Source organism: Aulonocara stuartgranti (assembly GCF_965226115.1).
Source record: "Aulonocara stuartgranti genome assembly, chromosome: 3".
NCBI lineage: Eukaryota > Metazoa > Chordata > Actinopteri > Cichliformes > Cichlidae > Aulonocara > Aulonocara stuartgranti.
Genome location: NC_138941.1, coordinates 57,902,875 through 57,929,493, shown reverse-complemented (window position 1 = coordinate 57,929,493; position 26,619 = coordinate 57,902,875). Strand labels below are relative to the sequence as shown.

At 41.4% G+C, this 26,619-nt stretch overlaps 6 protein-coding genes across 10 annotated transcripts; 5 read left to right on the top strand and 1 right to left on the bottom strand.

The window, feature by feature from the left end:
* The first annotated feature begins 412 nt into the window (after window positions 1-412).
* On the top strand, window positions 413-8,475 carry LOC309701882 (uncharacterized protein). Of its 4 annotated transcripts, XM_082526205.1 has the most exons (8): window positions 417-803; window positions 893-1,000; window positions 4,773-4,848; window positions 5,251-5,366; window positions 5,648-5,689; window positions 6,013-6,117; window positions 6,272-6,295; window positions 6,455-8,475. In XM_082526205.1, the coding sequence occupies exons 4-8, from the start codon at window positions 5,291-5,293 to the stop codon at window positions 6,619-6,621; spliced, it is 414 nt and encodes a 137-aa protein (XP_082382331.1). In that variant the 5' UTR covers window positions 417-803; window positions 893-1,000; window positions 4,773-4,848; window positions 5,251-5,290; the 3' UTR covers window positions 6,622-8,475. The 4 variants fall into 4 exon arrangements, with proteins under 4 accessions (XP_082382332.1, XP_082382331.1, XP_082382330.1 ...); XM_082526206.1 differs by having other exon boundaries at window positions 413-1,000; window positions 5,264-5,366; XM_082526204.1 differs by having other exon boundaries at window positions 417-1,000.
* A 6,789-nt stretch (window positions 8,476-15,264) lies between these two features.
* LOC309701886 (histone H2B 1/2) lies at window positions 15,265-17,669 on the top strand. Its single transcript, XM_082526211.1, has one exon. The coding sequence runs from the start codon at window positions 15,887-15,889 to the stop codon at window positions 16,259-16,261; it is 375 nt and encodes a 124-aa protein (XP_082382337.1). The 5' UTR covers window positions 15,265-15,886; the 3' UTR covers window positions 16,262-17,669.
* A 77-nt stretch (window positions 17,670-17,746) lies between these two features.
* LOC309701876 (histone H4-like) lies at window positions 17,747-20,146 on the top strand. Of its 2 annotated transcripts, XM_082526198.1 has the most exons (4): window positions 17,747-18,178; window positions 19,321-19,754; window positions 19,841-19,958; window positions 20,091-20,146. In XM_082526198.1, exons 1-2 carry the CDS (start codon window positions 17,871-17,873, stop codon window positions 19,529-19,531), a joined length of 519 nt encoding a protein of 172 aa, XP_082382324.1. In that variant the 5' UTR covers window positions 17,747-17,870; the 3' UTR covers window positions 19,532-19,754; window positions 19,841-19,958; window positions 20,091-20,146. The 2 variants fall into 2 exon arrangements, with proteins under 2 accessions (XP_082382324.1, XP_082382323.1); XM_082526197.1 differs by lacking the exon at window positions 20,091-20,146 and having other exon boundaries at window positions 19,841-20,035.
* A 2,176-nt stretch (window positions 20,147-22,322) lies between these two features.
* LOC309701891 (histone H1-like) lies at window positions 22,323-23,175 on the top strand. Its single transcript, XM_082526217.1, has one exon. The coding sequence runs from the start codon at window positions 22,430-22,432 to the stop codon at window positions 23,069-23,071; it is 642 nt and encodes a 213-aa protein (XP_082382343.1). The 5' UTR covers window positions 22,323-22,429; the 3' UTR covers window positions 23,072-23,175.
* Window positions 23,176-24,845: 1,670 nt separating this feature from the next.
* Window positions 24,846-25,239, bottom strand: LOC309701885 (histone H2A-like; the record flags this gene model as incomplete). Its single annotated transcript, XM_082526210.1, has 1 exon — window positions 24,846-25,239. The coding sequence occupies one exon, from the start codon at window positions 25,237-25,239 to the stop codon at window positions 24,853-24,855; it is 387 nt and encodes a 128-aa protein (XP_082382336.1). The 3' UTR covers window positions 24,846-24,852.
* A 303-nt stretch (window positions 25,240-25,542) lies between these two features.
* On the top strand, window positions 25,543-26,613 carry LOC309701884 (histone H3.2). The gene has a single exon (XM_082526209.1). It carries the CDS (start codon window positions 25,564-25,566, stop codon window positions 25,972-25,974), a length of 411 nt encoding a protein of 136 aa, XP_082382335.1. The 5' UTR covers window positions 25,543-25,563; the 3' UTR covers window positions 25,975-26,613.
* The last annotated feature ends 6 nt before the right edge of the window (window positions 26,614-26,619 follow it).

The window sequence follows — 26,619 nt, the reverse complement described above, 5'->3', positions numbered from 1 at the left end:
TTTTATGCTCTTCTGATATAAAATAAGTAAAAAAAAAATAAAATGATTCTATTTCCTGAACTATAATAACTCTGCATTATTTGCAATTGTTCGCTGTGCTTAGAAAATTATATTAGTAACGAAAAATAATTTGTATTTTGAACACAAACATTCATACAGTTAATTAGTTCATTTTTAGCTGAAACTGACGATTGTTTTAAGCATATTAATCCTACAAATCATTTCCTTTATTTGAATATGTGATTTTCTAAAATATTTAAAAAGGTCTATTACAATTTCTGTTACAGTTTCCTACAGTCCAAGATGATCTACTACACTTTTCAATATTCTGGAGAACGGTCAAAAACCCACAGATTTCATAATAAATCTGCTAACGCACACCGGGGAGACGCGAGCGTGAAAACCTCTGAGCGCAACACACAGGGCTTTATGCACAGGCAACCCCACTTAGGTTTTTATGGTCGGTGTGCCGTGCGTCCCGTGACAAGTTTAACATCACACTCAGCGGTGCACAGTCTCTGTGGCACGTCGTGGGGTCGTGCACTCCTTGATTTTTGTAAATTCTACAGCTGGCGTGTACGATCGTGTTGGTTTTTACCACTATTTTACTGATATTCTAGCGCAGAACATACTGACACACAACAGTTTGTCGAGGTTTTTCTCTCTCTTTTCTTTCCACAAACTAACATTTTCGCTTTCGGTTTTGACTTCTCCTCATCAGCGCGTTTGGTGCGATATTGTTTAAGTGGCGACATCTATCGAGAATACCGCAGCGCCTTCTTCAGCCTGAACGGCGGGTATAAGTAAATATGGCTGTATCTGTGTGATGATGTTAAACGAAGGGACTATTGCATAAGGTATACTGTCAGCTGAGTAATGCCGATCCTCCCAGGCGAAGATGTGCCGCCTCCCATAGAAGTGTGGCCCTTTCTGCTTGCCATACTCGCTCCGAGTGGAGGCGCAGCAGGACAGCGCCCACATTTTACTCTGTTTCCTGAAGGTAGGCGACTATATTCCTCTGCTTTTATCAATACACAGCTAATCTCTTTAGTTTATAGTGTAACGGGATACGGGTCATTCCTGTATATGTGGAATATGTAATGGAGTCCAGAGACAGTCTCAATGTAATAGAGAATTAAATAGACATAGAATTGTCTCATTTGCTATAATCAGGCTCACTCAGATCACTGTCTCTCACTGACACAATCTGAATGGTAGTAAATATACAGATAACATCCGGTGAGTCCAGAATAACTAATTGACTCACAGGCTTTTAGAAGCTATTGCCAAAAAAAAAAAAAAGGAGAGTGAACTGAACACATCACTGGCTCTTGAATTATTATGATGACTTACATTTGCAACTGAAACACATTACTGCTTTTGAATAGCTATTCTATTTCATCTTATTTTATTCAGCTTTTATCCCTCTCTCTCTGATGTGAAAATGACCAAAGAAATACACTTATATTTCTTTGGTCGTGCAAGTAGACAGAGCAGAATGTTCTTTGCTTCCATGTTTTAATGTAATATTCATATCATATCAAACACTCCAGCTTACCCTAGGAAAATTAAACAATGTCAGTGTACAGACATCATTTTTTATACAAGGTATCTTCAAGCCTGCATCCCATTTAGTTAATGGCATCTTCTTGTGTAAAGTAACAAAATGTAGTCAAAATGTTTCTCATGATTTTGTTTAATATATAGAAGAATTGTTGTCTGAAGACCAAAAAAAATGGACAACAGAATTACTTTTCCAAGTGAATCATTATGCATTTTGCTATACTGGTCCATTTGATAGTCACATTAGATCTTTATTAGGATTATTTTATTTTGAGTTATTATAATCAGAACAGACAAGACCCGTGGACAGAAAAGAAAAAAAAAGAAAGAAAGAAAAGTTGAGGAGAAAGTTAACAGAGGGAGAGGAAGAGACAGAGAAAACACTGAAAATCTGTGCAGGGAAGCTGCTGTTGTTTTTGGTTGCATAAGTATTCAGTGTTATTTTTGCAAACAACATATGCATAGGTAACACTAAGTAAGAAATATTAAATGTCACTGCGCAGCACAAGGTATCAATAATACATGATGTGTTTAGAGGCATCAGTCGACCAACTACAGTCAGTGCTCGGGTACGTCAGCTAGTACAGCAGAACACTGTGCTCCGCAAAGTCGGAAATAGCTCATGTACTGCTTAACTAAATTTGTGGATTGCCAGTTGCGGTGAGTTCCTGCTGTTTGAGGCAGTCCATTTCTTCCTTTAGTCCCGAGTTTAGGTCACCCCCAAGAACAAGTGAGCAATCTAGGTGTTCAATGAGTGCAATTAAAAAAAGCATGGATAAAAATGTTTGACATCATATGACTTATTCATTAAATAAGCCAAAAACTCTATGAACTACCAGATTTTTACTATATTTTACATTACACATCGGCTGGTAAATGGACTGATTCTTATATAGCACTTTTCTACTCTCCTGGAGTACTCAAAGCGCTGCATACAACATGCCCCATTCACCCACTCATACGAACACTTCCTTCTGTACTCAAGTGCAATCTAACCAACATTCACACTCCGATGGACACATTGGAGAACAACTTGGGGTTTGTATCCAAGCCATCTGTTCAGTAACTGAACGCCGAACTTGCACCGTGACTTCAAGCATATCAAGAGCAATAGTAGAACAAAAATGCAAAGTCTGGACTGAGTGACATCTGTAATTCTCTTTCTCATTTCCACAAAGAACACTAAACATGTGATGTTTGAGAGTGTTCATGAAGAAGTATAGAAATGGCCAAAAGGAGTTGCACTGTGTTTCTGGATCTGGAGAAAGAATATGATAACGTGCCTAGAAAGTGTTACTGCAGGAAATCAACATTGGCAGAGATGTATGTGAGGTTGGAGCTGGTAATTGTGTAAACACACAATAACCAGACTGATTCTGTGTGCTGTTATTCTGTTGTGGACTATCTGGCAAGATATTGAAAACAACAGCCTTTCGTACTCCCTGCGGTGCTGGCATTCTGAAATACTGGACGAGATGAAACATGCATCACTCATTCTTCTTTTAGTTTAGACATGTAGAGCTCAAGATTGCTTATCATAGTCACACAGATGACACCCACACTTGGAAAAATAACTGGATGATTATGTTCCCTTAGATTCACTAAAACAGTTTATAACATGTAATCAAAGCATTTCCTCCACCTAAAGTGAACTATGACTAATTGTTCATTGTGTTTTATAACTGGGAAAAAGAACTCAAATGCAACTCACAAAGCAACAGCTTATTTACACCTTAAACTCCAGCAGGTCAGACTACTTCAATGATCAAAGATCTTCCATTTCCAAAAAACTAGTGCAATGCTTCTAGAAATGGGAGAACTGAAGATTTAATGAACAAATATATAAATTAGATTTCTTTGTTGTTGTTTGACTCACCAGGAATCAGAAAGTGAAAATGAGTCTTCATTCTGCAGAATCAGAAGTGTCTGTTAACTTCTGCTAGTAATAATTTAGTATTTGTTTTTTATCTTATCTGAGTGACATTTAGACAGACACATATTTTGCAGCTGCTTAGATAACTGTTACTTTTATATGCCCACAATGCATATCTCATTTCAACATGTAAATTAAAAGGCTTTGATAGTGTGTGACATGGTAAACTCTAAACTTCTATCGGGGGGAATAAAAATATTAATAAAAATGTGTTGTAGTCACAAAGTTGCTTAGTGTTTTCACCACAATGGTGGGTCATTGCCTAGTTACAGGACAAGCTATATGGTGTACATATAGCATGCTATACAGTAAGTCCTTTTCTACAAACCCTCAGAGGTGAAACAAGTTAAAACACTCTGAGTTTGGATTTGTTTTTATAATGTTTTTCCAGATATTCTTAGGTGTGAAAGGTTGACTAGCATACAATCAATGAGCCCTGCATCAAGAACATGGGGTAGACATAGGCTACGTTCACACTGCAGGCGAAAGCGCATCAAATCCAATTTTTTCGACCCTATGCGACCCATATCTGATCATGGTATGACAGTGTGAACGGCACAAATCCGATAATTTCAAATCCTGGGTCACTTTCGTATGTGGTACTGAATCCGATACATATCTGATGTTTTAGAAAGCGACTGTTGTTTGAACGGTCAGGTCGCATTAAATCCGTCTTTTACGTCACTGACACAAGACAGACGCCAATTATCAGCACCGGAGAAGACATCGCGAACGCTTCCTGTCCATCCCGTGTAGATGTCAGTGAAACTGTTGGGAAGACAACGTTGGAGAAACGTGAACTTTTTATTTCTACTGTATAATCTGCAAATTCTGACAAAAATCTCAAATATCCTTTGAAGCACCGCTCCTCTCTAAAACAGCAATATAGATCATTATTAGGTTATCTACATTATTATGTAAATAACAAAATAACTTAAAGCAAAAATTGGGAAACGTAAAGTCCGAAGTCTTTATATTAAGGGCCATCAGTCAAAAATACTGTTTGCTCTGGGTCTAAACAGAGCGCGTTGTGTGTGACGTCTTCTTTTGCGCATGCGGGCCGCTTTGAGGGTTCACACTAGAACGCGTTTGCTGTCGCATTTTATTTGTAGTGTGAACAAGCAGACAAAAAAATCGGATTTGATCAAAAAATCGGAATTGAGCATTAAGACCTGCAGTGTGAACGTAGCCATAGATATGTGGGCTGACTGTGTTATACAAATCTGTAATTGTGTTTTTCTCTTATTTGAATTTGCACTGCTTCTTTTCTGAACAGAGAACAGTTCAGCTGAAAAGTTGACACGACCAAGGAAGGAAGCCGAGTTGTGGTGATTTTTGCCCTTCATCTACAGGTAAGCTAACTACAATCAGTCACATGAAAATAAATGCCTTAATGCTTCACCATGTTGTTTGTGTGCTTTGCAGATATACAGATTTTGACAGTGATCAGTGCTGAATGCTGCTTTCAGGTTTCAATTGTGTGGTTTGAATTTTAAACTAAAATTATTGGTCTGTGTAAACTACTTGTATGAAAAGTAATCGAATGTAATATGATGCATTATCATGCATTATTATATATATGCATTTACAATAATTACATTACTTACATTTGTCAGACACTCTAGTGATGACAGAATATTATTGCATGTCAAATCCAAACATGCAAACATTGACTTCTAATGTGCTGATCAGGCTCAACCAGTCTGATTATATTTTAAGTGACCATATTTGGCATTTCCTGTTTTTGACTGCAGTTCCTTTGAAGAGGAAAGACTTTTAAACGGCCCTGCTAGCATGAGGAATTTACTGAGCACCATGAAGTCAGCAGTAGGATTACTAATTTTCCTTCTCAGTCATGATGCCTCAACGGGTACGTTATATGTCTTTCTCATATAATAACACAAACTTGATCTGAGGTTAACCATTCCACGTATTACATTTCAAAGCATGTAACTGGTCGAATTTACTTATTTCCTCTGTTCTCAGTAAGTCATTTTTTTCTGTTTTATTTAAAATGGTCATATATAAATTCATAGTACAGTGTATAGAAGTATCGTATCTAAAGTGAATGTTACACCGGATGTCATTTGGTGAGATCAAGTGATATTTGACAAAAAATTAATTCATATTTCATTTTTCTCAATGTTCCAGCAGCTCCAATAAACATTGCTTCAGCATCGACAGAGAATGCAAGTAAGAGAATACTTCACTTATCTGGTTATAATCCAAGGATGATACCAGATGATAAGAAAGGAACTTGGCACAAATGAGCAAAACAGGCTTAATTTTAGCACTTAGAACATAAAATATTTCAAGCATAGTGTTACATCAGAAAATGTGATTTACAACAGTAAGTACTTTCATTTTATTTATATATATACTGTAGATAGATAGATAGATAGATAGATAGATAGATAGATAGATAGATAGATAGATAGATAGATAGATAGATAGATGTAAACTTTTAGTCAAGTAAAACATGTTTTTACAGCCAATGCTTTCATTTATTCTTCCAGCTCCTCAAACAGGCATTTACCTTGACATTGGCATCATAGCTGGCATTGTCATGGTCACTGTGATTGTCTTTGCCTTGATAGGAATGTCTGACCATAAACAGGATGGTAAGTGTATGTAAAAAAACCCCAAACACACATTTGAGAGTTGACAACATCATCTTTCATATTCACTGTATGTGAGATTTTAATGCTAGAGTTCAATCTTATAAAAAACATTATTCCCTCTTTGACTAACTTTGACTTCATTTACTCTTTTTAGACGAACGTGTCAAGTTAAATAAAGGTGAGTATTCTTGACTTTGCTGTTGATATAAACTAGCGTGCAAACTAGGTTAAAGTGGGTAATATTACAAAAATTCATGCATTGACCAGAATGATTAAATTATTAAAACTGTTTATTGTTTTGGGGGGCACTGATATGTGTGTTTGTGTGTGTGTGCAGGTACGACTTCAAGCCAGGAAACACGCTGTACAAAATGTTGCACCAAATATTCTGAATATTGTTGCAGTCTTTTATCCTGTTGTTGTTCAGGTTGTGCTGAATCACTTACCAAAGCTTGTGACATATGCTGCATGTCTCTAGGTTATGGATGTATGGTACCTTTATAAAGTATCCTTTGAATGTTCTATACATCATTTTTACTGTTATACAGCTATTCATGCTCATGAAAGTATCTGAATATGTTTTGATATAACCTTTCTACTCAGCAAACAGACAGCATTGCTTTACAGTGCAAGCTGCTTCCCTTCATCCACATGGACTCAGAAATTACATGCTATTGTTTACACTCTGCAAGCCTTTGGAGCATAGTTACCGATGGAAAAATATGTTATGCAATGTACTAATTAGTGTGAGCAGTGTGACAGTCAAGAGCACACTTATAACTGTTCTTGTGAGAAGCCTGTAGAAAGAAAAGCGTTATTGTGTGACAGTTTTACAGCAAAGGAGGGTGAGAATGATACAATGTAATAAAAAGCCCATTGGGAACTTCCCCTTTTGAGCACTTGCATTTGACGTACTAGAGTCTGGGACTCCTTAAAAAGAAAGACGTTCTCCAAAAAAGCTGTTTGAGGATTTAGAGGTGACTGGGAGAGTGATGAGCTCCATAAACCAGAGGAGCGAATTGTGGGAGTCCGGGACTCCGACTTTTCTAGTCCGGGATTAGAGGGCAGCTTGTACATGTTAAAAGCAAAAGTAATAATAATAAATTGTTGTTGTTGGGCAAATAGGTTTTCCGACAGAAGCTAGATGCAAGGAAATGCAAAAACCTAGTAAACCAAATACGAACTAAGGAATTATGCAAATCAAAGGACAAAAGGAATTTATGGTAGAGAAAGGGACAGTGAAGACTACTTTAACTGCAGTTGTCACGCACATTGGGCACAAGCTTCCTTAGGAAAGAACAAAAGAGGGGGAAGTAAAGCTGGCAAAGAAGGGAGGAAGACTTTCTTATATGACCAGGGACTGTTAGCGGATGCAGGAGGGGAGAAAAAAGATGATCTGCTGAGCCAATTTGATAGACATTTTACACATGGAGGATAATATACCACATGTGACCCTAAAAATTGGGGAAAAGACATAATATTACTCTGTGATTGTGGACTCACACGGGCAGTAATCTAAATGCTATCTAATGTTGTCTAAAGAAATGGGTAAAAAAACCTGTGAAAATGGAAAATAGGGAGTCTGGAGAAACAAACTGTGAGTGCTGGAGTCTGTTGCTCATCCTTAGGCCCTGTAAATTTGCAGGGGAGAAATTTAATGACTAAACTAGGAATAGAACCAGTAAAAATAATCCCCTAAACATTTTAAAGCCCTCATTGAAGACAGCACCCACTAAAAAAAAAGAAAAGAAAAGAAAGGGTCAGCCGAGATGTATCTAAATTCCACACATGGAACCAAATAATCATGAGCTGGAGAACAAAGAATATGATGTAACAGCAGTAGCTGAAGTGAAAAGCATTTAGGATGAGCATATCGAAAATCCTAACCAGAAGAGATGTGTTACTGAATGTTTTTGTTGATAAACACAGCCTTAATTATGTGTATGTATATGTGTATATTCTTTAAATTGTTTTGTGTGTTGTGTCATGTTATAATTTGGGGCATAACTGGATAAACAGGAGGGAAATGATGGAAAAAATATGTTACGCAATGTACTAATTAGTGTGAGTTGTATGATAGTCAAGGGCACACTCAGTACACTTAATGCAAGCATGCCTGGTTACCAAAAAAAGTATTACAGTATCTGCTTATTAAACGACACACGCTTATAACTGTTCTTGTGAGAAGCCTGTAAAAGGAAAAGTGTTGTTGTGTGACAGTTTTACGACAAAGGAGGTTGGGACTGATAAAATGTAATAAAGCTCACTGGGGATTTCCACTTTTGACCACTTGCATGAAACCTTGTATTTGATGCTTTTGCTCCTTTGCAAGAATAAAAGCTCCAGTTTTTGACTGTTGTTCATATTTGCTAATTTTTATTCTGACACTTGCCCTGAATCATTCTTGATTTTCTACAAGGCTGAAATTCTGAAGGTAGCGATGACACACTCAAAACAAGTACTGAGGTAAACCAAAAATTTAAAATGAACATTTACAACAGAACTTGAGTTTACTTCATCTGAAATAATGTTAACCTAAATAAAATAAAATAAAATAGTTTTAAGTCCTGGTGAAAAAAATGAACTGAAATTTATTTGAACAGGACTTTGAATTTTAACTGATTAAATATGCTAAAATACTAAGAGTGTGGGTGTGCCAGGTAACTTTAAACCTGCAGTTGTCATCAGGGTTTCATGTCGTTTCTCCTTTGTGAAAACATGTTGTATGCGTCAGTTCTGCTCGTGGGTCAACTATTTATTCCGACAAACTTGTCCCTCAAATTGCTGTTTTTGTTTTGTGTGTGTGTGTGTTTTAATAACTACATAAACTTCTCATATGCATTCAAATTGCCTCCCTTGCAGCAACATCATCTACAGACTTACAAAGCTCTTCAAAATGACAACACAGAGCAGTGTTACTTTCGCTATCCAGACACACACACTGACACAGTGACCTAAATGTTGGTATTATCTGTCACTCTACTGTAGGCCGTCTGACAATGCACTGAAAACCTACTTGCCTGTCTACCATAGCTGGACTGGCCATCGGGCATACCGGGCATTTTTTTTTTTTTTGGGGGGGGGGGGGGGGGGGGGGTGTAGAAATGACTGAAAGATTAATAGGCTCTGTTTTGACTTTTGTTCAAAAAAGAATGACTTCATATAGGGAAAAATATATATCACATGTGCAGGACACCTTAAACTAGTTTTTTAATTAAGCAGCAAGGCAGAACAAAATCGGGGCTGTATCAAGACACAGGGACTAAACCCCAATTCAACCAGATCCAGAACTGATCTGGAATTAAAACAGGACTACACGAGTTCAAAATCAGGACTACTGAGGACTTAACCAAGACAGAACCAGAATCAAAACTAGATGATAGTAGCACTAAAAATCATCATAGACCTGCACTACACTTATTTTTTTAATTCTACCAAAGTCCACTATTTAGATTGAGAAAAGTTTATATAATTATTTAGCCTTGTTGTGCAAACAAGCCTGCATAACTTAACCTGTTAACTCACTCCTCCAACCTCATTTTCCTTTCAGTCCAACAGCTCTCATACAGTCAGCAATCAAATTCTCCATTCATCCTTGAGTACTTGGTCACCTTTAAATGTCACTATTAATTTTATCAACTTATTTATCATTAGTTTAACACTAATCCACTCTTTAATTTGCTTTATTTACCAGTTCTAAAGGGTTAATCATGTGAGCTAGCTCTCTGTTCGCCTCGTTTCACGATCTCAGCTCTGCCAATTCATCTCTGGGCCTCGAGCGAATTCCCAAGGGTTTCGGCACCAAAACTGTTGGGAAATCAGTTTTACCCCGGTTCTTTTTATTCCTCGAGCATCCAGAGATGGCACCGGACTCAGTAGTCATTTTCACAAAATCTTTATTCATCTTTATTCATCTTCATTCATCTTTACTCTTCTTCATTTAAGCATGCACTTCTCGAAGGGAAGACGAGGCCGGTGTTGTGCCAAAAAGTCATTGTCTGCCAGAAACTGATTGCCGTCCGCGGGAGCGCGCGCAGCTGCTTAAAGCTGCAGCGCCCGGATTACTTGCGTTGCCAGCTACTTCTGTGCAACTGATATAACGTGGAGGGAAAAAACCCAAACACATTTATGTGACGTTAGCGTGCTTGTGATTGTGGACTATAACTTGTCACTGAAACAATAATTCTGCTTCAAACTTGGCGGATGTCATCTAGAAGGGTCATATGTCAAATATTACATCTCAAACAGTCCCTTAGAACTGCTGGATAACCTGTAAAGAAACATTAACATTGATAATATGCCATTTTCAGCCTGCCAAAAAGTGATTGTGGCCTATATCTTGTCACTGAAACAATGTTTCTGCTTCAAACTTGGTGGATGTCATTCAGAAGGGTGTATTTATCACCCCCAACAGTCCTTTTGAATGTCTCCCTAATTCTGAGGTCTCAAGGTTGGCAAGTATGGCCACAACACCTCACTTTTTTGCCACATGTATCGCAAACCACGGTCGTGTTCAAATTCATGGGGACCCGGCCTTCGCGGTCTACGTGGGCCGGGTCCTCAGAAGGTCGGGTAGGCCGGAAGTAAACGGCCGTGAAATTGGACGGTGTAGCCTTCTGATTAGCGTCACCGCTGTCTCGGTGGAGTTTAATAAACTCAGCCGTCTGCTCCTTGCTATCTAAAATATAACAGGACACTGGCGTAAATTCTCGACTGTCTCACACTTGTGTTTAATCAGTTTTCTGTTTGACGTTTAGTCAGCTGTGTGAAAACCAAGGAGGAACCCACTCGGGGGATTAATAACGTTTTATTTTATCTAATCTAATCTAATCTAATAACTTTAATCTCAGCCAAACCGATTTACTCACGAACAAACAAAACACTGAAAAAAGCCCAACAATAACATTTTTAGGTTGTCTAAGTGACTTATATATAACGTTTAACACGAGCAGCGAACGTCTGCTGTTTGTGGAGGTAAAATACATCCGCACATGACTCCAACTACGCTCAGCCATTGTTGTGAGTGCGCACGCCAGCGGCTGCAAGACATTTATACAGCCGCATTTCGCACATAACTATGAAAGGAAGTAGTTCCTCTGAATGTAGACAATCCGAATGCTACAGTTTCTTTCCACTGTGTTCCTGTTAGGCCATGATGGTTTTTTTAGCGACTTTTCGGACAGCCAATAGCGATTTTCCTTACTGAGGAGTTGGCAACACTGCAACCTGTAGATGATCACTAGCTGGAACCCTCATCCTCTCACCCGGGCCACTAACCCCTCCTGTGCCAATAAGTACAGTTATAGTTCATGATTCATTCACAACCGTTCTTCACAGAAACACCTTATGAACTTTGTCTCCTCTCATTGCAGGCATTCAGAAACTTCTGGTTTCGTTCCCTGGCCTGAAAACTCCCTTTTCCCTCACCTCACAGAATCCCTGTGTCCATAGTTATTCGAGTGCCTTATGTTATTTTTTACAGTTCATGTTTTCTACTTGCTTTCAAGTAAATCACACATCTCTCACAGGTCACGTCACACCATGATTCACAGTTGACAGTCAAGCCATCGCTATTACACTCTTTTGTAAATAAAGACTTGTAAATCCCATTCACCAGTGCCTCCGTGTGTGATCTGCATTTGAGTCCGTTTGCCTGATTCAGCTTTCCGACGTGACCGAAAGTCCCCCCCCCCCCCCCCCCCTTTCTCTAAGGAACTGGGCGGGTCGAGGGGTTGTCTCTGCACTACTTATGGTACGATAAGGTACAAGAACATATTTAAACACAAGAGTCACCATAAGTGCATGTGGCACCAGGACACCCTAGGTCACATGCTGATCGGTTTTGTAAACATCATCAGATATCCGGCCGTATGTTCTGGACACTCGAGTGATGAGAGGTGCTAAGCTGTCAAAAGATCCCCACCTGGGGTGAGATAAATCAGGCAGCGTGGGAGGACACTGGACAGACCTAAATGTTTAATGATGGTGTGTTGGGAATACTTAGTAGAGGCATCTTCCACTCTCACCTACGGCAGAGCTTTGACAGGAGTCTGTACGACACTGAGGACATTGAAACTGACTGGACCATGTTCAGCACCTTCATCACTGAAGCTTCATTGAGCTGTGGCTGTAAGATGGTTGGTGCCCTTTTGTGGTGGTAACTGCTGAACCACATGGACACCGGAGGTGAAGGGAGCCACCAGGCTGTAGAAGAATTCCTATTGGGTTGGGGTAGCCTGTGGGACCTCGGAGGCAGCCAGAGGGCACTGATTGGCCAAGTGGAATGTGTAGCACTCATTTTTAACATAAATGGTCATTCACATAATTTGTATTCTGTGCCATTTTTTTCATGTCACTGTTATAATGAAGTACTTTATTAGCTTTTCACCTGTCATACATTTTTTTTTGTTTTTTATTATTGCTTTGTTGTGTAGTGTCATCATGTTTTTGTGAGGGTTTGCTCTTTTTGTAGGGTGGCTACAGTCTGGCTTTCCCCTACAACCGACTCAGATGAAATTCTCTTCATTTGCACCAGTGACTGTAAAAAAACGTAGATGACCTAATAGCTCCCAAAGAATGAAGCCAGTCTATATCGCCACCCGGTGTCTCGCTGCAGCATAGGTTAAACACCCGCCTTCTTCATGATAGCAGATGGGACTGGAGCCAAACTAAAATAAAAAAATTCTCCTCAGATAAATTTTCCTAAAGATTTTTTCATTCATTATCAGCAGTTCCCATGATGCATATTTGTCCTCAAGGGCTCTCCTTTATCACATGTTTGATTCTAATTACTAGCATAATGCTGTTAAATTGGGCTGTGACGTCAGCTTTAACTGGCAGCTGCAGTCACAGAGAAACTTGAGCCTTTCTGTTTGGGAATAGCAGATAGAGCGGGGACGCTGAGAGGAGGTCCAGTGTTTATGTTACAAAACCACGACCGACTGTTTCAACCTGACAGCCTGAGGTGTTCTTCAATAAACTGGACTGAATATGTGCAAACAGCAGCGTGTTTTCTGTCTCTTGCCACAACTGTATTTACATGCTGAAACCGATTACAGCCATTTGGCAGCTTAAGTTCAAAGTTATGTTTAATGTTTTCACTGATCAATAATTTTAGAACTGACAACTGACTCTGTGTTTGTTTATTTATTTATTTATTTTACTGAGTTTTTATTAAATACTAAGGTAAAAAAACCAAACAGTCTATGAGCAATACCTCATCAAGAATCATTCAAAGCTACATGTGCAGTACTCCGTACAGCTTACATCCTTAGAAAGTAACCACTTCAAGCATTAACCCTTTGAGGTTCACACCAAGAAAACTGCAATTTAAGAAATAATTCTTTGCATTGTTTATTCCTTTAGAACAACAGCAACAAAGTTTAGATATTTTTTTAACCAACTCTATAGTTTTTTAAACATAGTCCTCTACCAAACAGTAGAGATTTTCATTCATAGCAAAACTCAGAATACACAAAAAAAAATTTTTTAAGTTTAATAAAACTTATAAACTTCTGCAACTTCGCAGCAGAGTACACTGAACATATAAAAGAGATTTGTAGTGCTATAGAACCCACTGCCATTGAGATTTAGAGGCGTTAGATTTCCGGTGATATGCAACAAAGCACTGCTGGTGGGCATTCTTCACAGAAACACTTTGCACTTCTGACAATTTCACCTTGACACTCCCTTTGGACAGAGGTTACACCGGCCTCGGTTGTCAGAGTGAAGTGGCAGGTGTCCCAAGTTGTCATAACGCACATCTTGTTGTGGATGTGAAGGTCTTGGGGTGAAATGTTTCTGCTGAGGCAACATTTGAGGTGGAGAAGAAGATGATGGTCGACCAACCTTTGATGGAAACTGCTAGACAAAACCTTTTGACAGGGAGCGGTTTCACATTCAGTAGGGCACAGTCCCTCTTGTGAACAAGCCAGGCATTTGAGATGCCAAACAGCGGAAAATACCATCGCCTTGATTTTGCTGGAGTCCTGTACATTATTCCTGCGGAGAAGCTTGTAGTAGACTCCAGCCACCACTTGCCGTTACTTATTAGGGTGTGACCCTAACCCTAGATATGAAGCAGGGTGGGAGGGATATTCCTGCTGAGGTCAGCTGTTCAGTGTAAGTGATGTCCTGCTTTAATTTAGAGATTGCCGAACTGCTGCTTTGCCTGGGTGGATTTCTGGCTATTGGGCCGAGGTCCTTATACACCGGTGGCTATTTTCATTTGTTTTAAAATCGGTTTAACTTGACAGGAGCTGAAGGCTAAGATGGAGTAGATGACCTGCTCCACCTCCTGACCTATAGTCACCTCAGTAGTGTTGCTAGCAGAAGTTGAAGTAAATTATGTAGAAATATTCATTCATATTCTTTTCTACTCACAAAAAGCATGAATTCAGTCTCCTTGAAATTAAGGGACAATTTATTGATATCAAACCACATCTTCAAAATTTCCAGTTCATTTTCAATTCTATACAAGAGATCCTTTACATTACCTTTATGCTACCTCCAGTAACGCTGTGGGAACCTTGGAGTCATTTTTGACCAGGACATGTCCTTCAACGCACATATTAAACAAATATGTAAGACTGCTGTCTTCCATTTGCGCAACATCTCTAAAGTTAGAAATATCCTGTCTCAGAGTGACGCTGAAAAACCAGTTCATGCATTTATTACTTCTAGGCTGGACTACTGTAAGTCATCATTATCAGGATGTCCAAAAAACTCACTGAAAAGCCTTCAGTTAATCCAAAATGCTGCAGCAAGAGTCCTGACAGGGACTAGGAAGAGAGAGCATATTTCTCCTGTTTTGGCTTCCTGTTAAATCCAGAATTGAATTCAAAATCCTGCTCCTCACATACAAGGTCTTAAATAATCAGGCCCCATCTTATCTTAATGACCTTGTAGTACCATATCACCCTATTAGAGCACTTCGCTCTCGCTCTGCAGGCCTACTTGTTGTTCCTAGAGTATTTAAAAGTAGAATGGGAGGGAGAGCCTTCAGTGAATATAAGGTTTACAGCATATCTTGTCACTGGTAATTGTTTGCAATGTTTATATATTTATATTATTTACTGTAGGTATTGGTGAAAAAAGCTTTATGTTGTGAAAAACTGAAATCTGGAAATTAGAATTGTTGTGCCTTATTTTGTTGATGTTTTTACATATATTCCTTTTGAAAATGGTAAAATTTGTATATTTATTAATTTTTGTTTGTCTGATAAAATTTATTTAAAAAATAAATCGGATATTTCAAACAGTTACTCACTACTTGAGTAGTCTTTTCGCCAAGTACTTTTTTACTCTTACTTGAATAACTTTTTTGACATCTACTTTTCACTTTTACTTGAGTAATAATATTTTAAAGTAATGCTACTCTTATTTGAGTACAATTTTTGGATATGGATGTAACACAGAGACATGGAACACAGAGACACGAAACCAGGCAGAATTGTTTCATTGTTGTCTGAAGACAATACTGCTACTAACACATCCATATCTGCCACACAGAGCTCCACATGTACTGCTCATTTAGAACAAATGACTGTCAGCAAACGAGGACACAATCACACAGCCCACTGTCTTTGTTAGATGCGCGCCTGTTTCAGCAAAGTTCACAAACTCCCTCCAACACAACGTCCGGCCCACTGTGCGGCTCCACCAATGAGATCCGAGGGCCCGCGCAGTGGTATTAGCATACAGCCTGTATAAAAAGCGCCGCTCTCGGTCACGGAGCTCATTCGTTACTGCAGAGTATCGAGGAACGAAAATGCCTGAACCTGCAAAGTCAGCGCCCAAGAAGGGCTCCAAGAAAGCCGTGACCAAGACCGCCGGCAAGGGCGGCAAGAAGAAGAGAAAGACCAGGAAGGAGAGCTACGCCATCTACGTGTACAAGGTGCTGAAGCAGGTCCACCCTGACACCGGGATCTCGTCCAAGGCCATGAGCATCATGAACTCGTTTGTCAACGACATCTTCGAGCGCATCGCTGCCGAGGCATCTCGCCTGGCTCACTACAACAAACGCTCCACCATCACTTCCAGGGAGATCCAGACCGCAGTGCGACTCCTCCTCCCCGGTGAGCTGGCCAAGCACGCAGTGTCTGAGGGCACAAAGGCCGTCACCAAGTACACGAGCTCAAAGTAAGCTGACTGCAACTCAGACGTCAACACAACGGCTCTTTTCAGAGCCACACACGTCATACTGACGAGCAGAATTCCTGCCGTTAAACATGCAGCTCACTATGTTACAACTACTATAATCGCGTATGTCCACTTTTGTGTCACTGGGTGGTATCAATCCGCTTTACTGACCCTAGTCTACAGAAATGTGTTCCGGTTTTTACTTTGTAGTGACTGTCTTTCTACAGACACAGCTAATGAGATTTTTTTTTTTTTTTTAATTAAACACTTGGTATTAGTTCAAAGAATACTTTTTTTTTTTTTTTTTTTTTTTTTCCTTCTGCAGTGTGTACAGAATGCAGCGGCAAGACTTTTAACTGGTACAAACAAGAGGTCACACATTACTCCAGTTTTGGCTTCTCTTCATTGGTTGCTTGTAAATTTTAGGGTTCATTTTAAAATTTTAGTTTTAACTTTTAGAGCTCTGCACGGTGAAGCTCCCCAGTACATCTCTGACGTGCTGAAACCTCATGCTTCATCCCGAGCACTTAGGTCTTCAAGTCAGAGGCTACTGGTGGTCCCACGTACTAGGTTTAAAACACGTGGGGATCGGGCTTTTCAGGCACTGGCACGTAGGCTGTGGAACTCTCTGCCGTTGTCTTTACGCTGTCTAGACTCTACTGACTCCTTTAAAAAGCAGCTGAAGACATTTTATACAAACGGGCTTTTAATTAATTTTAACTTGTATGTCTGATCTTATTGTAAAGCACTTTGTGATTTTTATCTGTGAAATGTGCTATATAAATAAATTTTACTTTTACTTAGGATTTGTTCCACTATGCAAAGAGTGCAGAAAAACTGGTAGAGATGCAGTTACAGTCTACCTGGGCCCCACCAACTATCAGCTAAAGAGAAGAAATAAATTCAATTGCTGCACATTTTCTAGACCCGTCTGTGGTCCTGTCTGTTATAGGCAGCACCATGCTCTTGTTTCACTGTCAAAAGTTAGCAACTACATTTTAAAATATTCTATTAAACAACACAATACATTTATAGATGCATATTATTATTAATGTATGAAATATTGTTCTATCTTTATTTTTTTTTAAAGCCTACACTGGCTGTTGTAGTGGAAGTAAACTCTACTTTACAACCTTACCTGACTAAATCTAGGCCAGTGGAATTGACATTCAGTAATTTCAAGGACACATTTTATTCCAAGCTGAGCCCGTACTGCTATTTATTTTTTTTACCATGTATTTATTTCATTACTCGTTTCATAACCATTTTGATTCATGTACATTTGAACATATGGAGTTCTGTAGTGTTAAGGCCCTCCCAGCTGGAGGAGAAGAGTCAGTGGCTGCCCTGTGTCCCCCCCCTCAGTAGTTTTCCACTAAAGCTGAGGTTGAAAGTTGCGATTTGGTGTGAGCCTCCCTTCGGTTAGACATAATTTGTCAGTAACAAAAGACATTTCCACATTTAGAGAATAGAAGAGTGGGCGGGGCCACTGAGCTTCGAGCGGTCCAGCGATCAGTCTGTTTTCTTTTACGTCCGCCGAGCACAGATAATAACACGGCTCCGTGGGGTTGAGATTCATTCGACTTTGTTCGTTCAGAGAAGAAACAATAACCATGAGTGGACGAGGCAAGGGCGGCAAAGGACTCGGAAAAGGAGGCGCCAAGCGTCACCGTAAAGTTCTCCGTGATAACATCCAGGGCATCACCAAACCGGCCATCCGCCGTCTGGCTCGCCGCGGCGGAGTGAAGCGTATCTCCGGTCTGATCTACGAGGAGACCCGCGGTGTGCTCAAGGTGTTTCTGGAGAACGTCATCCGCGACGCCGTCACCTACACTGAGCACGCTAAGAGGAAGACTGTGACCGCCATGGATGTGGTGTACGCTCTGAAGAGGCAGGGCCGCACTCTGTACGGCTTCGGCGGGTAAACTCATTCTCTCCAATCCATCAAACGGCTCTTTTAAGAGCCACCCACTTTCACTTTCAGAGCTTTGTTCTGCCATCTTGTGATATTAATCCGCTGTATTGAACCCTAGTCAACAGAAATGTGTTCCTGCTTTTTACTTTGTCAAAAGACATATTTACTACAAACAGAATTAATGCGACTTTTTAGTTATCTCCTGGTTTTAGTTCAAAGTATACTTTTTTTTTTTTCTTCTTATATGCAAAGTTGCGCTAATCATAAGATTAAAATGCTTTGGCACAAAACTAGAATCAACATTCATGTTGCAGCTTTTCATTGCATGGTCGTGTCTGTATAGTTTTGGTCGTCTGTATTCGTCTTGTTGCAGTTTTCGGTTTCTGCTGTGAGGTCCCACCTCCATGCACTTATACAATTAATCGCTAGACGGGTTTTTTTTTTAATAAATATTATATTAGGGAAATTTTCCTATACATATCTTTGACCTGGGGGCAGAATTGATCGTGAAATGGACAGAAAAAATGCGTATGAACTTACAAATTTACAGCATGATGCATTTAAGGTAATCCCTTTTCCATTTTTATTTAAGAGGATTTGTTCCACTATGCGAAGAGTGCAGAAAAACTGGTAGAGATGCAGTTACAGTCTACCTGGGCCCCACCAACTATCAGCTAAAGAGAAGAAATAAATTCAATTGCTGCACATTTTCTAGACTAAAATTTTGAGATTATTTCAAAAATAAAATATCTTTTTGTAACATTAAATGTTGCGAATCAAATGGAAGTCTTTCTAAAGTTTAATGATATTTATATTATGAAAAGCAGATTTTTGACATTTTAAGTTTTTCCCGTTTCCAGTTAAAATAAACACACACAAAACACAAGCAAACAGCCAGAACACAAAGCTGGAAAACTACGGAGCCCCGCAGGGGGCATGGGAGAAAAAAAAATTAAGACTGACTTTTGCGAGATCTCGCAAAACTTTTAGCCGCATTCTTCGAACGCCGGCTCGAAGCCGACCGGGAGGTCGAGGCACGATGTGCCGGGAAAGCGGTGTTCCTCCCGGCTGTAGTAGCTCTCGACCTCCCGTTAGCTTAAATTAATCTTAATCCGTCTTAATTTTTCTTTCTCCCATGTCCCCTGCAGGCGCTCCATAGAAAACCCACCCGATCGACCAAAATCAACTCAAAATACTAGTGATGTGACGTTCTGTATCGAGGCTTCGGAGCGTGTGTCGAGTAATGGAGGGGGCGTTTCCGCGATGCGCGTATCGAGGATTGCTTCATTTATGGGAGGAGCTGAAAATGATGACGTCCGAAGCCTCGCTGCCCGGCTGTACCACGTGACTGGTTCATGAAGTGGTTCGAACTTTGCCGCGAGATATGACAGCGATATAAACCCCTCAGACTTCATTCAAAATGTGGGTGTTTGATGGAGAGTTGCGGTTAGTGAGAGTTTGGAGACAGTTTGGAGGTTTATGAGAGTGAGGAGAGAAAGTCAGGAGAGAATGGAGCCAGCTAAGAAGAGGAGGATGTCCTCCCCTGTGTGGGAACATTTTGATCTTATTCCTCCCAACAAAGGTATGTAAATTTCTACAGAAGATGTATTGTCATGATACTGATGGTGCAATACAATTTATGTTAAGCTGTCTTTACTTTTGTACAAGGTGAAGTGTTTGCTCTGTGCCAGGGAGCTGGGATATAACAACAACACCTCATCCATGCTTAGGCACTACAGAGCTTTGCATGAGAATAAGGGGAACACCGATTGTGGAGCAAGACCAGGTGAGCCATCAAATGTCATGATAATATAGCATGCAGTAATGTTACTAAATGATATAACAATATTATACAACTGTTATAAGTTACGTGTGTGATATTTATATTCGTGCTTTGTTCTCCTGAGGAAAGACAAAGACAATCTCAAATAGATGAAGACCTGGTTACCATGGTGATTGAGGACTTCCAGCCATTTAGCATTGTGGAGGACAAAGGATTCAAAAGATTCGTTAAATCATTCAATCTTAGCTATGTTCTCCCCACTAAAAGGTCATAAAAGCAGTGAAAATTTAGTTTTTACACAACATATGGGCAGGACTGAGGCCTCAGTGTGTAGCTGTCCATACCTCAACGTTACAAAAGCACAACTACCGTCCACACCCCAACCTCACCTCACCTCACAGTAAATGATCATTTCCATTTTAAGCATTTCCAAATGATCATTTTCCATACTGCCAGTATAAATATACACAGTATACTGCATCACTACAATATACATGTTTTACACACTCCTTTTGTTGTTGACATTTACAGGCTGTGTGCAAAAGGCCACACTCTTCAAATTCATGCCAACTAATATTTTTACGTCCAGTAGGTGTCCTACTAGAGCAAATGAAGCTTCAAGAAGCTTTGCGCTGGGGTGAACCAATTGGATGAAAAGCTTCAGTGCTTCATGAAGCTTCATCTGCCCATCACTAGAAAATACTGCCACACAACAGAACCTCCTCTCCTCCTCCTCAAAAAACTCCACAAATGAATGAGTCACCTGCTTATAAACCATTGAATCAGACACCGAAGCCGTTAGACTCTAAATGAAGCTTCGGACGTCACTGATCACGTGATTCTGGCCAAACGAATCAAGCTTCGACACAGTGCTTCTGAAGCAGTGTGTTGATTTTTTTGACACATGCTTCAAGCGAGCCATCACTACTTCACTGTGTACTGCACTGCACATGGTTGAAATGACAAACCCACCTAACTTGATGTGCACTTTAACACACAACTAGACTAACCAGGATACAAAGGGCTAGTTTGTTGGACTATTAGAGGGCAAAAAATGGCTAATTAGATGTCAAAGTGTATACTAAGAAAGATATGAATTGGTATCATCATTTTTTTTGTATTTTTTCCTCACTTGTGGTGCCCCTGGATGGATGACACTGTTAGCATTTGCCTATACTGCCTATGCCACAGGCAGGCCCTGCTGTGTCCTTCACATCCAGCTTTCTGCAATTCCCAGAGGAATTTCCATCAAAGCTTTCTTCAATCTAACTCCTAACTTGATGGCTCCATAGCCACCTTTTTATCTGCCTTTATATAATGCAACTATTGTAGTAAGTGCTGTGCATAAGATGGAGGAGTTGTACAGGAGGTAGGTAGGAATGATTTCCTGTGGTGTTCAGAGGGGATTTTTGGTCATCTCAGTCTCTCACTAAACACACTCCGGTGACTGGTCAGCACATGATGGTGTGGGTCAGGGGTATTGTTCAGGATTTGACTTATGCACAAAAAAAAATTGTGGTCACATATTTTTCAGTAGGTGGGATAATAACAGAATCCTCCAGAAAGAGGAGCAGAGATATACTGGGCATGAGCTTTATTAGTGCCAGAGCTGGGAAATGCACCCACATGGGCAGAGCAGGATAAAATAAATAACAAATAATAACAACAACCTTATTACGATAATAATAAATAGAATAGATACAAGGATAAAATAATTTTTGACTAATAGCGAAAGAGAGTGATTAACAGTGAGATGGCTGGGTGTTTTTAGCAGGTATTGAGTATTACACATTGAGATACTCAGTGATCAGTTTGTGGATGCAGACTAAGATCAAAGCCAAAGTGTGGAAGCGAGCTGCTGTAAGGTCACTAATGAAGCTTCTGTACAACAATGTGAGTGAAACTGTGCTTTGGTTAGAAGTGAGCAGCTGTCACACAGGTCTCGCTGCTCCGTGGGCCTGCAGCAGCATCGGTGTGTTTGCTGGGAGCTCGCAGCGTCACTTTGTCCCACAGCTGCGCTCACCAGATGCTGCTTTTAACTCGGAGTGCGTGAACAAACATGTGTATCAGCTGGAAAAGGCTTTTTACGGAGCTCTGCTGCGGCTCCACCGGTTTTAGCAGAGAAAAGAGTCCAAGAAGCCGCCGAGCAGCGCTGACCTCCGCACCGAGTCGCCGAGCTTTGGGAGCTCCACGAACCGAGAGCAGAGAGCACGAGAGCCCGACACGAGGCCTGCACGAGGAGACACAAGCCCGCTGTGGACTGCTCCACTGTCGACCTGCAGTGCTGCTCACACACTCACTTTAAGCTCTTTGATCCCGAGACACGAAACACAAAATGAAGCATTGCGAGGCACGCGAGAGCTGCGCGCGCTGCCTTCACTCTCAACGGTTCTCATGATGCGTTTAAGTGCAGCGTGGCGCTTCCGACTTGCCATCACTGTACCGTGAATCTTGATCAGACGCGAAAGAGGAAAATGTCCGAGGAAGCTCCCGCACCTGCTGCCGTCCCGGCCAAGGCGGCCAAGAAGAAGAAGACGACGGCTTCCAAGCCCAAGAAGGTCGGCCCCAGCGTGGGCGAGCTGATTGTGAAAACCGTGGCCGCTTCCAAGGAGCGCAGCGGCGTGTCCGCAGCCGCGCTCAAGAAGGCTCTGGCTGCCGGAGGCTACGATGTGGACAAGAACAAGGCCCGCGTCAAGACTGCCATCAAGAGCCTGGTGGCGAAGGGCACTCTGGTGCAGACCAAGGGCACCGGGGCCTCCGGATCCTTCAAGATGAACAAGAAGGTTACTGAGAGCAAAGCCAAGAAGCCCGCAAAGAAAGCCGCTCCTAAAGCCAAGAAGCCCGCCGCGGCCAAAGCCAAGAAACCGGCAGCAGCTGCTAAGAAGTCGCCCAAGAAGGCAGCAGCAGCAGCTAAGAAGCCCGCAGCCGCTAAGAAGTCGCCAAAGAAGGCCAAGAAGCCCGCAGCGGCGGCCAAGAAAGCGCCCAAAAGCCCCAAGAAAGCAGCAAAGACCCCCAAGAAGGTGCTCAAGAAGGCTCCCGCAACAAAGAAATCCCCCGCCAAGAAGGCCGCCAAGCCCAAAGTCAAGAAGGCGGCCACAGCAGCCAAGAAGAAGTGAGCTGACACCGCTCTCACACTCAACAACGGCTCTTCTCAGAGCCACCACAGCAACACACAAGAGCTCCTTCCTCTCACTCACTCACCACTCTGTCATTCACAATAATGTCCATGTTATTAAAACACGGTTTTTTTTTCTCCATTGTCCTCATTACAATTACAACTTGGATTACTATCATGGTGCACATTAGTGCTGTCTAAGCAAGTCTACAACTATAAGAATACAAATATTAACAACTCAATATTTACAATCACACCTTCGTAATACAAGCCATCACACCGCTTCTTTTACTGTGAAACATCATACAAGAAATAAACTGTTAAAGGTCAGCAACTACATTTTAAAGTATTCTATTAAACAACACATAATACATTCATAGACGCATGTTATTATTCACGTATGAAATATTGAGTTTTTTTAAAAGCCTACACTGGCTGTTGTACTGGAAGTACACTGTATATTTTAATGATACCCAGCTAATATAATCCACTTGAAAAGCTCTAATCTACAACCTCACCTGACTAAATCTAGTCCAGTTGAATTGATATTGTGTGATTTCAAGGACACATTTTACTCCAAGCTGAGCCCGTACTGCTATTTATTTTACCATGGAGCTCTGTAGCGTGAAGGATGAGGGGAATTAAATTTTTTTAAAATATAGTCTTGAGGTTTACTTCTTGACCTCACCGATTCTTTGGAGCTGAAAAAGAGTCCGGGGCTGCCCTGTGTCCCCCTCCACAGTAGTTTTCCACTAATTCTATTGTTCAGTCTGGGGGGGCTGTCCTCTAACCAGACTAGTAACTGTGGCTTCTTGTTCTTGGCTGAGGCAGCTTTCACTCACTTTATAACAGGCAGACCCCCACTGTCACTTTTGCATACTATACAGTTACACACCAAAGTTTATCGCTGAAAAAAGCTGATTTGGCACGTCAGAGGTCAGGGTTCAGCAACTTAGTGTCATTCTTGAGAGCTTTAAGGTCGCATGAAAAGCTTTGAGAAAAAAAATCCACTATTGTCCTTAAAACAGGTTGACAAAGTCATTCTAACAAAACCCACACTTAGGAATCATTTCCTGTTCTTCTGATCACCAGCTGCCCCCTATTATCCAAGTAAACCTAAACACATTCTATTCTTCGAATTGTTTTATTCTACTCACAATAGACACTAAACCCTAAGCGTAGATGTGACTTTGCAAAATGTCCCAAATTCAGCAGCAGTGCTGAACACGTCGCAAACAGCTGCACATTTTCCTCCACCTGTCCCTCTCCACCTCACGTTGTTATATTTTCCTGTGTTTAACAAGGTTTGAACTGCGTGTTGTCTGTTTCCATGAGCTTAGAAACTGTTTTAATTATAAAGAGCGTGAACCATGATGAGTGTCCAGTCAGTTAAGCTAATAATTAGTGACATCCAATGTATTCTTAATCAGTAAGATGAGCAATGAGGTTGAACACGACCCCACACCACAATGCAGGAGACAGAGCTTTTTGCTTCAGTTTTATATCAAGACCTAAAGTTTGTTTAGTCTATTCTTTTGTGAATGAAACTCACAGAGCTTTAGAGTTAATGAAAGTAGTTCTTATTTGAAGGTGGATTTCAGTCCCTGATTCTGTCTGATGACATGAATAAATATAAATTATAAAATAAATCAAGATGCATAATCTACATTTCCCAGGACACAAGTTGTTACAAACACTAACAGAAAGAAGGATGTTTGCTCAGAGAGAAGTGTGTGGCTCTTAAAAGAGCCTTTGTTTTTGGTGAAGCCGAGCGTTTTGCGTTTACTTGGCCTTGGCGGGCTTCTCGGTCTTCTTGGGTAGCAGCACAGCCTGGATGTTGGGCAGCACACCACCCTGAGCGATGGTGACTCCCCCCAGGAGCTTGTTGAGCTCCTCGTCGTTGCGCACAGCCAGCTGCAGGTGACGTGGGATAATGCGAGTCTTCTTGTTGTCGCGGGCTGCGTTGCCAGCCAGCTCCAGGATCTCAGCTGTCAGGTACTCGAGCACAGCTGCCAGATAAACAGGAGCGCCGGCTCCTACACGCTCGGCATAGTTACCTTTGCGCAGCAGTCTGTGGACACGACCCACGGGGAACTGAAGCCCGGCACGGGATGAGCGGGTCTTGGCCTTAGCTCTGGCTTTGCCTCCGGTCTTTCCGCGCCCACTCATTTTAACAGGTTCTTTTCTTCGTAGTATCGAAACTGAGAGAAAATGTGGCCCGATCAGCTCAAAGCCTCGCTTATATTTCCGCAGAGCGCGCGCAGCTTCGTCACGCACCAATCGCAGAGAGGCTTGCGGCAGCGCGCAACATCAATGCACTTTTCTCCAATGAGCAACACACACCGAGGCGGGCGGTGCTCCACGTGGAGCCCGTCACCAATCACGAGCCGGAGCGGCACCGCGTCACAGCCAGTCACACAGTATAAGAGCAGCGAGTCTCCTCTGTTCGCTACATTTTCTGCTCTTATCACAGGGAAAGAAAAGTAAGGAAGAATGGCAAGAACAAAGCAGACTGCTCGCAAGTCTACTGGCGGCAAAGCCCCCAGGAAGCAGCTAGCCACCAAGGCTGCTCGTAAGAGCGCCCCGGCCACCGGAGGCGTCAAGAAGCCCCACCGTTATAGGCCTGGTACCGTGGCTCTGCGCGAGATCCGCCGTTATCAGAAATCCACCGAACTGCTGATCCGCAAGCTGCCCTTCCAGCGTCTGGTCCGTGAGATCGCTCAGGACTTCAAGACCGACCTGCGCTTCCAGAGCTCTGCTGTCATGGCTCTGCAGGAGGCAAGCGAGGCTTACCTGGTCGGACTCTTCGAGGACACCAACCTGTGCGCCATCCACGCCAAAAGGGTCACCATCATGCCCAAAGACATCCAGCTGGCTCGCCGCATCCGCGGAGAGAGAGCTTAAGCTGCACGCTCTCCTACCAACAACGGCTCTTTTCAGAGCCACCTCACTCACACCAAGAGCTCGGTCCAGTAGTAGTAGCAGCTCATACTCGCACTTATATCTTCATGCTCTTTCTATTCTAGAAACTACACAGTTGGCAATTCACTAACTTCCATTACAAAACTTTTTTTTAAGCATTAATTGTTGTATGCTGTTGTAATGGCTCTCTCCCTTAATTGTTCACGTATTATTTTCCAAAGCTTATCACATTTCAGTGCTTTGTACTAGACAATATGATAGGCCAAGTGCTCTGAAGTACAAAGCATAGACTCCTATTCGATAGTTAGAAGTTAGCAGGGAGTTAGCTCGCTAGCTTCTAAATACAATATAGCATGTCCTGACTGCGGGGTTTTGGAAACAAATTAAAACGTACAGCTCTGTTATCACTTCCAGCATAAATGAAGACAGAAAACTAAACAGCAGTGACGTTTGTAGGGTTACTGAAGTTGGGCTAGCTGGTATGATGATGTGCTACGTGACCGCTAGCGACACAGCTATGTTAGCATAATATAAACAAGCTAACTTTTTTTCCACTCGATAAAAGTTAACGTGAGTGTTCTCGGTGGTCAGGAACAAATGTAATCGCATGCCAGGATGCTGTAAAAG

Coding starts and splice junctions, on each gene's coding strand:
- LOC309701886 (XM_082526211.1), top strand. CDS start 15,887: ATGCCTGAACCTGCAAAGTCAGCGCCCAAGAAGGGCTCCAAGAAAGCC.
- LOC309701882 (XM_082526206.1), top strand. CDS start 5,291: ATGAGGAATTTACTGAGCACCATGAAGTCAGCAGTAGGATTACTAATT. Junction 5,690..6,012: donor AGCATCGACAGAGAATGCAA/GTAAGAGAATAC, acceptor TTATTCTTCCAG/CTCCTCAAACAGGCATTTAC. Junction 6,118..6,271: donor GTCTGACCATAAACAGGATG/GTAAGTGTATGT, acceptor TACTCTTTTTAG/ACGAACGTGTCAAGTTAAAT.
- LOC309701891 (XM_082526217.1), top strand. CDS start 22,430: ATGTCCGAGGAAGCTCCCGCACCTGCTGCCGTCCCGGCCAAGGCGGCC.
- LOC309701884 (XM_082526209.1), top strand. CDS start 25,564: ATGGCAAGAACAAAGCAGACTGCTCGCAAGTCTACTGGCGGCAAAGCC.
- LOC309701876 (XM_082526198.1), top strand. CDS start 17,871: ATGAGTGGACGAGGCAAGGGCGGCAAAGGACTCGGAAAAGGAGGCGCC. Junction 18,179..19,320: donor ACTCTGTACGGCTTCGGCGG/GTAAACTCATTC, acceptor TGTCCCCTGCAG/GCGCTCCATAGAAAACCCAC.